This window comes from Megalobrama amblycephala, linkage group LG10 (assembly GCF_018812025.1).
Source record: "Megalobrama amblycephala isolate DHTTF-2021 linkage group LG10, ASM1881202v1, whole genome shotgun sequence".
NCBI lineage: Eukaryota > Metazoa > Chordata > Actinopteri > Cypriniformes > Xenocyprididae > Megalobrama > Megalobrama amblycephala.
Genome location: NC_063053.1, coordinates 21293205 through 21306066, shown reverse-complemented (window position 1 = coordinate 21306066; position 12862 = coordinate 21293205). Strand labels below are relative to the sequence as shown.

General features: G+C 37.5%; 1 protein-coding gene across 2 annotated transcripts in view; it reads right to left on the bottom strand.

Moving 5' to 3' along the window:
• The window catches only part of brf1a (BRF1 RNA polymerase III transcription initiation factor subunit a), a 62351-nt gene that overhangs the window by 12212 nt on the left and 37277 nt on the right, over positions 1-12862 (bottom strand). For both annotated transcript variants that reach the window (XM_048205381.1, XM_048205382.1), the window contains 4 exons: positions 4168-4229; positions 2876-2957; positions 2721-2776; positions 2371-2636 (listed from right to left, as the gene is read on the bottom strand). In XM_048205381.1, the coding sequence (XP_048061338.1) occupies positions 2371-2636; positions 2721-2776; positions 2876-2957; positions 4168-4229 (466 nt within the window). The remainder of the gene's footprint in view (positions 1-2370; positions 2637-2720; positions 2777-2875; positions 2958-4167; positions 4230-12862) is intronic.

Genomic DNA, 12862 nt, shown 5'->3' with positions numbered 1-12862 from the left:
TGTAGTCACGTGGACTATTTTAACAATGTCTTTAGTACCTTTATGGACCTTGAAAGCATTGATGATATTGCCATCTATGGACAAGTAATTTCATCAAAAATATCTTAATTTGTGTTCCGAAGATGAACAAAGGTCTTACAGGTGTGGAACGACATGAGAGTGATTGATTGAAGAAAAAAAAAAAAAAAGAATCACATTCAAGCCATTAAATGCAAGCAAATAAATATAAAGGTAGAAACTGAATATTGTGCATGTATGCAGAACTTTTCAAAACAAAAAAGAAAAAAAACATCAAAACACTTGAGCGTTTTCAAAGCGAATGCTTATATAAATCTTTTTTTTTTTCCAGAAAAATATTAATTTTTCATATATTAAATACTGTTCAATGAAAAAAAACTTTTTAGTTTTTAGCTGTATTGCCAAGCCGTAGAATGAGTCTGCAAGTAACTGAATAAAAAATGGAAAAAAAGGGAAGGTCATCTTTGAGCGGTAAAAGGCGAGTCACTAAATAATACAGACATTCTCATTCAGGTAGAATCCATTCAGTAAACAGACTGCAGGCTGTTATGAGTGAGAAGAGGGAAAAAGAGAGAGAGAGACAGTGGCATAGTAACAGTGTAATGGCTTTTAAAAGGATGTTCAGATTGCTCACCTTTCCATTCAGAAAAAAACAAACATAAAAGGTACTTTCAGAATGAATGATTCAAAAGATCTATCCTGTTCACTTCAAGAATTCATTCAACGAGAAAAACACCACACACAGATGAAACTGGCCACTCAAAGAGAGAGAGAGAGAAAAGAGAGTTGCTCATTGTTCCATGATATTGGCCTGAACTGTGTCAAGACAAACTGTTAGAGCAAATTTTGTGTGCAGGGCCACCAAGAGCCTCTCCTCAAAGAGGGAATATCCATGACTAATGACAACTTAGAAGCTAAAGACTAACAACATGAATGGAAATGAGTACACAGTAGTATAAGGAGGGTACTAGGGAGTGGGCCGCAGTGGGGCCTCACGTTAAATACGTGCTCTAAACTTTAATGTGTTCCATACCAGCATTTAGAGACTAAATATAGAGCAGGCTATTCTGACTGACCATATGCATGGGACTTTCTCTCTCTCTCTCTCTCACACACCCACCCATGGTTAATTTAGCCGAGACTTGGCTATTCTTAACAGACCTGCCCTGTACTCAAGGGCACAAAAGGGTAAAGGACATAAAAAATAAAAAGAGAGAGAAACAAACAAAAGGACCTTTTTCACACTTGCAGTTCGACCCACAAAGCTCTAAAGATTTTCCATCTGAGTGTGACCCCAATTAGCCTTTTCTCTCAGACTACATTAAAAAAAAAAATCAAACATATGGGAATTTAAAGTTTTGATGATGATTTGAGTACATCTAAATGATTATGCTGCTATAAAAAGTGCTGTGCAAAAGGTAACAGCATAATAGGCTAATTTTATTAGACTGCTGTTACTAAGCTAACATAAAATATGAGTTTTCTTTTAACAAAAATTGAATATAATTTTGATGATTTATGAAAAGGCGGCAGACTCTCTGTATCAGATGCACATTGTTTGATCATGGTAAAATTTTGTTCATGTGAAAAGAAAGATAGAAAGATGGAGTAAGAAAATATAGCAGGTTTCATGATACAGTTACAGTAATGTACCCTGCCATTGTGTATCCGTAGGTCTATAGTTAGCATAGAAGAGAAAAAAAAGCTTGAGGTGGTTACAGGAAAGAGTCCCAAAAAAAAAAAAAAAAAAAAAAAAAAAAGGGTGTGGGCAAACGAACAAAAATCAGGGTGTATATATAGAAGTGGATCTGTTTTAAGACTGTCCACATCAACACTCCAAGACAGGATTACTAAATGAGAGAAACCTTTCCAACATTTTCTGTATTAAAAAAATAACCTTTTTCTAAACACAATTTTTCAAGTAGTCTGCCTGTCACAAAATGTTGCATAACATGACACAATCACAGCCAATCAGATTGTAATTGATGTTTAATTTACAGCTATGCAAAGTAATTTTTTTTTTTTGACCAATAAGATTTCTCTGTGGGCGGGGCAACCTTGGTCCACACGAAAAAGAAATAGAAACCAAATCAACAAGATGTCCAGTCACTCATTGCGGCTGCAGCTGGTAAGGATAAAACCTTTTTTAAAAGGAAGAGATTTTTTCGCATCATGCTTGGATAGGATATGGTGCTAGACTGTGATGGACAGATGGTGAGTTTAGAGGATTTTCTAGAACAGAATGTGAGATTTAAGATGTGTGGGCAAAAGCAAATCCAAAAAAAAAAAAAAAGAGAGAGAAAAACAGAAATAAATCGAGACATAAGAAACCTTTCTCCTGCAACTCCATACCTCTTGCCAAAACTGCTGATAGTTTTGCCAATACTGGGTGAAGTCAGTAGGGGTTTCCGTTGGCGGGCCGCGGGGGTGCTTTTGGCTCCAGTGGAACCTTCTTCAGGATGGCGAGTGGGACTTTTTAGGCTGGATTTGTTCAAGTCTTTCAGGACATCATAGTTTATTTTAGTGGAGATGCGTTTCTGCTCTAACATCTTTTCAATGGCTTCATCTGCAGTGCTGGCATTGATGGGCTCATGCCTCCGTGCTGACTTTTTTCTAGGCTGTGAGATGACGCACAAAAATTAGGTTTTTGTTCATTTGTGACCCTCACAGCTACAACTGTCATTTATGAATTGCCTTCTTACCTTCCGCTCTTTATATGTACCCTCCTCCTTTTCCTTTGCTATTCTTTCTTCCTTTTCTGAAGAAAAACAAACATAGTTCTAACAAAAAGTGTTCTTGGTTTAAATTAATCTGTCAAGAGTAAAATTAACAAACTGGACAGTTCAAAGTTCTCCACCTTTCTGTTCTTTGAGGTAGTCTGCATTTTGAAGCATCCACAGTTCGGTCTTCACCTTAACTTCCTTCTCATTCAGGATATACTAATAGAAAACAAAATGTATAAAAAAACAACAATATATAATCCCTCAGGTAATGGTGAATGAGCTAAAAAAGACAGCAAATCATGACATATCTCATCCCAATTTAAAGGTGCCATTGAACGTTTTTTTACAAGATGTAATATAAGTCTAAGGTGTCCCCTGAATGTGTCTGTGAAGTTTCAGCTCAAAATACCCCATAGATTTTTTTAATACATTTTTTTAACTTCCTATTTTGGGGCATAATTAGAAATGTGCCGATTCAGGGCCGCGGCCCCTTTAATTGCTCACGCTCTCCGCCCCCCCAAAGCTCTCGACTCTCACTGCATAAACAAAGTTTACACAGCTAATATAACCCTCAAAATGGATCATCATGCAGCATGTCTAATCGCATAAGTACAGTGTTTATTTGGATGTTTACATTGATTCTGAATAAGTTTGATAGTGCTCCGTGGCTAACGGCTAATGCTACACTGTTGGAGAGATTTATAAAGAATGAAGTTGTGTTTATGAATTATACAGACTGCAAGTGTTTAAAAATGAAAATAGTGACGGCTCTTGTCTCCGTGAATACAGTAATAAACGATGGTAACTTTAACCACATTTAACAGTACATTAGCAACATGCTAACGAAACATTTAGAAAGACAATTTACAAATATCACTAAAAATATCATGTAATCATGGATCATGTCAGTTATTATTGCTCCATCTGCCATTTTTCACTATTGTTCTTGCTTGTTTACCTAGTCTGATGATTCGGCTGTGCACATCCAGATGTTAATACTGGCTGCCCTTGTGTAATGCCTCGATCATGGGCTGGCATATGCAAATATTGGGGGCGTACACCCCGACTGTTACGTAACAGTCGGTGTTATGTTGAGATTCGCCTGTTCTTCAGAGGTCTTTTAAACAAATGAGATTTATATAAGAAGGAGGAAACAATGGTGTTTGAGACTCACAGTATGTGATTTCCATGTACTGAACTCTTGTTATTCAACTATGCTAAGGTAAATTCAATTTTCAATTCGATGGCACCTTTAATGCAATTCCATTGTTCATTTTTGGAGGTAAAATACCATCTCAGATTTCAGCTTTATAGAACCACAATGATGCTCTCAACAGACGAGACTTCAAACATGAGCATATCCTACTCTCTATTTGCTTTTTAAAGCAAATTACCATGTCATTACTATAGTGAGGTCAAAACTTACCCGATCGATCTCGTCCTCGTCAATACCGCTCAGGTCTAGCTCACCGTTTTCTGCCTCCACATCTGATACAGAAAAACAGAGACTGTTCATGAATATTGAATATTTTATTGGTACACATCAGAAGTCTGAATAAATTTGTACAAAAATTATATTATAAAAATCATGTTAAATAAAATTAAAAAAAAGTCACAAAATAAAAATTAAAAATAATGTAAATCTAAATAAAATTACATAAAAGTCACTAATTTTGTTTAAAAAAAAATTAAATCTTTTTTTTTTGTGTGTGTGTGTGTGTGTGTGTGTGTTATGAATCTCAATGAAACTGCTTTGGCAAAAGGAAAATAAAAAACCTCGGCTGGTGTTTTCTTCACATAATTAAAGTGTATTTAATGTTTCACTTTCCTAAGGAGAAACACATGCTGCCATTCATCAGAGAACATTTCTCTGAGCCAGTTGTTAAATTAAGTTAGTGGAGATACATAGAATATCCCACTGCAGTCCAACCCAAAAACCATCACATAAAATGTCCCTCAGCAAAATCACATGGCAAAACATACTCAAAAATATGTGTTTCTCTGTGGTCTCTGCCCTGTAGCAAATCTCACTAGAAAGTCCACTGGGGCTACTGGGATCATTAAACCAATGGCTCTACAGTAGCAACTTCCAGGGTTATTCCCACTCTGCCTTCCATCTTTTTCCTCTTTTCCAGGTCCAGTTCCTCCCTTCCCCCAGCCTTACTCTTTTCTTTCTGCCTGGAGATTGTTGGCAACGCTTCAGAAGTTTGCTTTATAGAGCATCCCTCTCTCTCTCGCTCTCATGTGTTATAATGGGGATGGGGGCTTAGGGGAAAAAACAGAGGGAAATTCTGGTTTTCTCGCCTCTGAGCGGGGGGCCCCTCAATGCCAGTCGTTCCCGTGAGTCAAGAAACCTGACCTCCTCTCGCCACTCGCATCTGAACATGCACAGACTAAACACTGCACAACCAATGCACACACACACAGTCCTCCAACAACACACATTAAAACACACTGTGCCATGAGTCACATTTGTGTGATGTGGTGAGAGCGTGAATAGCAGAGTTTAGTTACAACAGACAAAATAAAACCACACCAGAGAGAGAGTACCAGGTGCAGCAGGACCCAAGAAGAATAAAGAGAAGATGAGAAGCCAAACCGTAATAAAACGAGCAGTGCAGTCTGTCCTTCCCATTAGACCTAACTTTGTGTTCATGTTCAAATGTTGTTTTTTGTACTGTCTGTTTTCACTCACTTAGGACAACTCACCGACTGTGTGTAGCTCGCCAAGAAGTGCATTTTAACTAAAAATAGCATTTAATGTGCGCACATGTGCAGCCGCACTACCTGAAGACATATGCATATGCATGAGTGTTCGACAGCAGCTGCATGTCAGTCAGACAGCACTTAGGGACTGAATACTGTTAAAAAACCTGTAGAAAAAACTGTTATTGTTAGTTTTTCAGCATCGACTTGGTAATGAAGTACCATCACTTAAAGGTACAGTATAGTTCATCCTAAAATGAAAAATTATTTACTCACCCTCATGTTGATCCAAACCACTATAAGGATTTTTTTTTTTGTCTTGTGGTACACAAAAGGTAAAATTTTGAGGTAAAATTCATATTAAATGGCAATATGAAGCTAAATTCAAAGTTGACATAAAACAGAAATTTTAAGTAATCTTTTCTTTATTATTGTAATGTATATCTGAGTGAAATAGCTTCTCGAATGAGAATAAATGTAGGGTGGGACTTGATTTTGTCCTACAGGAATAGACTGGATTGCTGTCGTTTGTTTATTTCGGAAATTGTTTTTTTTTTTTTTAAATGATGTGCAGAGATCATTTTTTTATAATTTAAAAGGTGCCCAAAAATGCTTTTTCACAAGATGTAATATAAGTCTAAGGTGTCTCCTGAATGTGTCTGTGAAGTTTCAGCTCAAAATACCCCATAGATTTTTTTAAATTAATTTTTTTAACTGCCTATTTTGGGGCATCATTAACAATGCACTGATTTACACTCGGCGCCGCCCCCTTAAATCGCGTGCTCCCTGCCACACGAGCTGTCGACTATATTACAGCACATTTACAAAGTTCACACAGCTAATATAACCCTCAAATGGATCTTTACAAGATGTTCGTCATGCATGCTGTATGCATGCTTCGAATTATGTGAGTAAAGTATTTATTTGGATGTTAAAGTTTTATTCTGAGTGAATTTGAGACTGTTCTCCGTGGCTAACGGCTAATGCTACACTGTTGGAGAGATTTATAAAGAATGAAGTTGTGTTTATGAATTATACAGACTGCAAGTGTTTAAAAATGAAAATAGCAACAGCTCTTGTCTCCGTGAATACAGTAAGAAACGATGGTAACTTTAACCACATTTAACAGTACATTAGCAACATGCTAACGAAACATTTAGAAAGACAATTTATAATGTTGGGAACATGGGCTGGCATTATGCAAATATTAGGGGATTTACTGTTACGACTGTTACGTAACAGTCGGTGTTATGTTGAGATTCGCCTGTTCTTCGGAGGTCTTTTAAACAAATGAGATTTATATAAGAAGGAGGAAACAATGGAGTTTGAGACTCAATGTATGTCATTTCCATGTACTGAACTCTTGTTATTTAACTATGCCAAGGTAAATTCAATTTTTGAATCTAGGGCACCTTTAACACAATATACCATGAAATTAAGAACTGTCAATTGTGATTTCATAAGTCGTTGTAAATTCATGTACTGAGTTAAAGGGTTAGTTCACCCAAAAATGAAAATTCTGTCATTAATTACTCACCCTCATGTTGTTTCACACCCGTAAGACCTTCGTTCATCTTCAGAACACAAATTAAGATATTTTGATAAAATCCGATGGCTCAGTGAGGCCTCTATTGCTATTGATAATTAACACTTACAAATGCCCAGAAAGTTACTAAAGACATAATTAAAACAGTTCATGTGACTATAGTGGTTCAACCTTAATGTTATGAAGAGATGAGAATACTTTTTGTGCACCAAAGAAAACCCAAAATAATGATTTTACTCAACAATATCTAGTGATGGGCGACTTCAAAACACTACTTCATGAAGCTTCGAAGCTTTACAAATCTTTAGTTTCGAATCAGTGGTACGGAGCGTGTATCAAACTGCCAAAGTCACATGATTTCAGTAAACAAGGCTTCGTTACATCATAAGTGTTTCAAAATTTCAATGGTTCACCACTGGTGGCATGACTTTGACAGTCTGATAAAGATTTGTAAAGCTTCGAAGCTTCATGATGCATTGCTTTGAAATCGCTCATGAGGGTGAGTAATTAATAACAGAATTTTCATTTTTGGGTGAACTATCCCTTTAACTCTATAACTGTATCAGTCAAATTTGTGAATGAACTGTCCCTTTAACCTCACCTGAAAACAACAGAGGCAAAAAAAAAAAAAAACCCCGAGAAGCAGAAAAAAGGAGCCAAGTTCAACAAAATTACAGAGAAGAGAAACAACAAATGAGAGACTCCACTTAACACTAATCATTCTCCCTCTTCATCTATTCCCCTGTTCTTCAAACCAAAAGCCTCTCTGTCCTGAGGCTACATTTTTGAATGATGTTGTCCACCCAGACATTAGCGTTTCCACGTGCGTTCAAAAAGAGTCCAAAGGCCCCCCTCGTCTCTAGAGGTTTCACTGACACCAACACCTGTTCAGAGCCAAGCACCATGTCCGACTAAAGACAAATAGATATTTCAAGATACCACCAGACGGACACCTCCTTTCTTTCTCTCCATGGACAATTCTCACTCTTCAACACAAGCAGGAGCTCATCAAATGTAATCATCTGATAACGTCACTCAAACTGACTGGTGGATCAGGAGAACAAGCACTGAAGCTCAGGGAAAGGAAAAGATGGACAATGGAGATGCAGAGATATGGAAGGAGAGAGGAAGGGGGGTTTCTTCTGGAAGCGAAGAGGGCAGACAGGCCCATTAAAAACTGACCCCTTCTTGCCCCTGTGACTTCCCCAGGGAAACCCCTCGCCCACTCATGCACCTGCTACAACCGCCTATATCGCCCAGAGGCTGGAAAGAGAGAAGGAGAGAGAGAGAGAGAAAATGCCAAGAGAAAATATATGCATGTACTTTTTCACACTCTACTGTACATCTACAGACCAAAAATTGGGGAGGGTTAGACATTTTTATACAACAAAATGTAAATGTAACAGCACAGAAGAGAAGAGAGAAAAAGATTTGAACAGACTTTATTCATGAGATCTCTCATTCTCGCTCACATTCGGCTGCCCTTCAGGTGTTAAATCTAGACAGGAAAACAGCCTCACGGGGGTCCGCACACAGATTTCTTCTGTCAGTGCATGTTAACGGTACAGTGAACGTGTCTATCACATGGATCGGGCCTCCTATAGTCATTTGTTGTTTTCCTCTCCACACGTCTGTCAGTCAGTCACACTTTTATGATGTCATATTTCACACAGACAGCAGTGTGTCTGTCAGATGACATCACATCACTGTCAGTGCTTGCATTTCATTAGAAGAAAACACAGCAATAAATGAGTGACAAGGATGAAAATGATAAAGAGAATCAATCAAAAATAAGGGAATGTAAACATTATAAATCATAAGTGTGTCGTGTTGAAAACTGCACTAAAACCAGCATAATGTTGCTATGACAATAGTTTCATTAATTTCACTATACTTCATTAATTCATTAATTTCAACTATACACTAATTTAAGGTTGAAACTATGGTTTGGATATATACTTATTTATTCATGATACATTCATGTATATTTTACTGTAGAAATAAAAACTTTGAATATTGCACAGATTTTATTGTGCTTTGAGAACATTAACATTTTATATTTATATATTAATATATATATACACACACTACCATTTAAAAGTCAGTATGTTTTTTTTTATGTTTTTTTAAAGAAGTCTCTTTCTCTTCTGCTCACCAAGGTTGCATTTATTTGATCCAAAATACAGTAAAAACAGTAATATTGTGAAATATTATTAATTTCAAATAACTTTTATATTTTTAAAAGTAATATTTTCCTATGATGACAGCTGGATTTTCAGCATCATTACTCCAGTCTTCAGTGTCACATGATCCTTCAGAAATCATTCTAATATGCTGATTTGCTGCTCAAGAAACATTTCTTTTTATTATCAACATTGAAAACAGTTGTGCTGCTTTATATTTTTGTGAAAACTATGATATATTTTTTCAGGATTCTTTGATGAATTGAAAGTTCAAAAGAACAGCATTTATTTGAAATAGAAATCTTTTATAATTTCATAAATGTCTTTACTGTCACTTCTGATTAACAGGTCCTTGCTTAAATAATATTCAGTATTATCATAAGGGCACCTCAAACCTCAAACCATGTGATCTGCGACACGATTCTTAACATGGTGTTCATGAACACTGTTATAAAGACTGACAAAGCCACATCTGTGTGCGTTATAAAGGCCTTATGAATGTAAATTACCGTCACTTTTAGCCCATCTGTCCTTTACAAACCCCTAACAGCTGTCTTGAGGATGCGTTCAAAGCGAGCAAGAAGAATAAATGTCACTCACACACTTACTCTGTCTTTCATTCTCCTTTGAAAGGCACCTCTCCCTCCCCTCCTCTCTCTCTCTATCTCCTCCCACTCTTTCCTAGTGTAAATGAACAAGTCTCTTCTCTCCTCCTGCTCTGAAGATTCAGGGAGATTCTGAAAGATGGGGAGGGGAAGAAAGACATCCACTTTTTTCTGTTGCAGATAAACAGTGAACGCTAACATTATGCAAAGGGAACGGAAAACAGAGTGAACAAATAAGCTTAATTTACTGACTGATCAATAAACAAAAGGAAAAACATAAACATAGCTAGAATCACAGTAAACCTGGTGATGCTGCTGGTATCTCCTGCTGTGTGGTCAGAGAGGACAGTGAGTGACCATCTGGAGACTCACACTCACTGCTGCATTGTTAAGATCACAGGCCCTCCGCCCCCTCAAAGAATTACACTGCATTACACAGCAGCACCAGATCCCTCTCTTTCTCTCTCTCTCTACACACACACACACACACACACAAAAGAGACACCATTCTGACATCCTCACAGGAGAGAATTGACCTTAGAAAAACACAAAAAGTCAAAAAGAAAAGTTACAAAAACAAAAAGAGGAGGATGGACACCTTCAAACAACAGTAAATAGTCTGCTCACTCTCACAAAGTTTCAATAGAGTGCTCTTAATTGGCAAGGCAACAACTACAAGTTTAATATATTGCCATATATTAACATATTTATTCATAGCGTACACAGAGAAATAATAAGAATGTAAAAAAAAAAGAAAGAGCAAAATAACAAAAAAATTCACATTGCTCTTCATCATTTTGTAGTATAAACAATGTAAAAAGAGGTTAGCTAACATGCTAAAGCTAGCAGCAACACCAAATAAGACATTAAAAAACTTAATTAAGACTTAAAGGTGCTAAAGAGGATGTTTTGTTTTATACATTTTTGCAATATTACATGAAACTGTTTTTACTAACTGATAAAAGACTATTTATTAGGTGCACTGAAAGGAATAATATCAATATACATCATCTGTGCATGAGGTAGGGCCTTAAAAACATCAGCCAATCGTTTACGCGATTGGCCCTCTGGCTTGTCAATCACTGCCATGACGTTCCTTGTGAGAGACGTGTGCGGCTGCGCGCTACAGTAACTTTCCACACTCTACAGGCGCAGCATGCAATGTTTTTGTCAGGAGACAGGAGTAACAACTGCAGATTATGAGTTACCTGCGGTGAGTCCGACATAATGAATCCACTAACACGACACAGCGAATGCCGGTGGTAAACACTCGTGTTCCAATACTCGTGCACAAGTTTTGGGAGGCGTTCCCTTGAGCTGTGAAGGAGGGGGCTTGTTCTTACGCATGCGCTCATTTCAAAAACTCAGTAACAGTCTTTGGTTTCTCAGTCGACGAAAAGATCCTCTTTAGCACCTTTAATTGAAAAACTCCAAATAAAGGTAGTCAACTAATCCTTTAAGATAAATTATGACGACGGACAAGACTAATGGTGCCAATAATTGTGATAATGACATTAAGATTAATGATGTATTGGAAGTTATCTCTCTCTCTGATGCAAAATATACTCGCACATCACACAAAGACTTCTGCATTTTTAAATAAGAACATCCAGCTCAATCTCACTCACGCACAGTAACTAGAACACTCTAACAAGCATCTTATTGTCTAGAATGGAACAATGAGCCCGCCTAAAAATAAACAGGGAGAATAGACAGAAAAAGCTGAAGCAGACAGAACCAAGACAGAAGTGCACACATACATAGAGAGAGAGCCATGTTGACAGTCGTGGCCATACAACCATCGCTGAGATGAAGTGAGCAAATTGAGCGAAATAAATGACATTGTCACAGTTCTACAAGGCATTCACTTGAGTTTACATGGACACTGGGCAAAACAAAAGCACTAAAAATACTTCTCTCCAAGTCATGATTTTTCCTGAACCCCACTCGAAAACCAAACCAAAATACACACACACACACTGCATGAGCGGGTCTCACGGGCAATCAAATGCGCGTACAGCTGGCCATAGTGGGTGGATGAAAGACAGTGCACTAATGACAAGGTGCTGTGTTCAATTAGTGCTTCAAAGAGTGGAGGGGGGCTTCATCTTCCTCCGCCCCATACAAATCATCCACAATCAGCACAACCAATCGAAAACATGACAACCTGCTCGCACAGCCAATCACACAATCTGACAACCTGCCAGCACTCTATCCCCCAGGAGTTTACCAGCTGCAGCTCTTCTGCCTGTGATGAACAAAGTCTTATTCTCTCTCTCGAATGCTCTTGCATAGTGTAAATGCAACAACCACAAAAGATAATGCAATCATTTCAGATAAACAAGACACTTTTGAGTTTTGTTCTCCATAGTCTGGGTAACTCACTGTAGTGTGGAAGTGGTGTAGATTGAAAGAGGATTAATTAGATCACTCCAGTTCCACTCCTATTTTTCTACTCATGTCCTAATAGAACAAACGTGTGACTAAACAATGGATGTGGAATGAAAGTAGATTAAATGAAAGTGAATTAAGGTGAGTGTTTTGAAAAGGAGTCACTCCAGTTTAGTACTGTCAAAAGTACCGACCGTGATACCAAGTCGGTACTGAAATTTAAAAAATGTGACGCTTTGAGCACTGTTGAGCGGATTCGTAAACACCTCTGATTGGCATCTGCGTTCATGCATTCAACAGATGTCTGTGATTGGCTACAATGATCAACGCTTCAAAAACAATGTTGTAAAAAGACATTAACGACACTCTTCACCGAGCGCTTTCACAGATACACATGGGAACGTTTGAAACACTCAAAGCGTCACGTTTTTAAAATTTCAATACCGACTTGGTATCTCGGTCGGTACTTTTGACAACACTACTCCAGTTCCACTCTTCTTCATTGACTAATGCTGTAATGGCATAAATGTGTGACTGAACGATGAATGTGAAATCAAAGTGGATTAAATGAAATTGGATTATTGAGTGTTTTAAAAAGGACTCACTAAAGTTCCACACTTCTTAAACTCATAAAACAAAAAAGAATGAAGAGGAAATGTGGAACGAAAATCGATGGAAATAAAGTGAAAA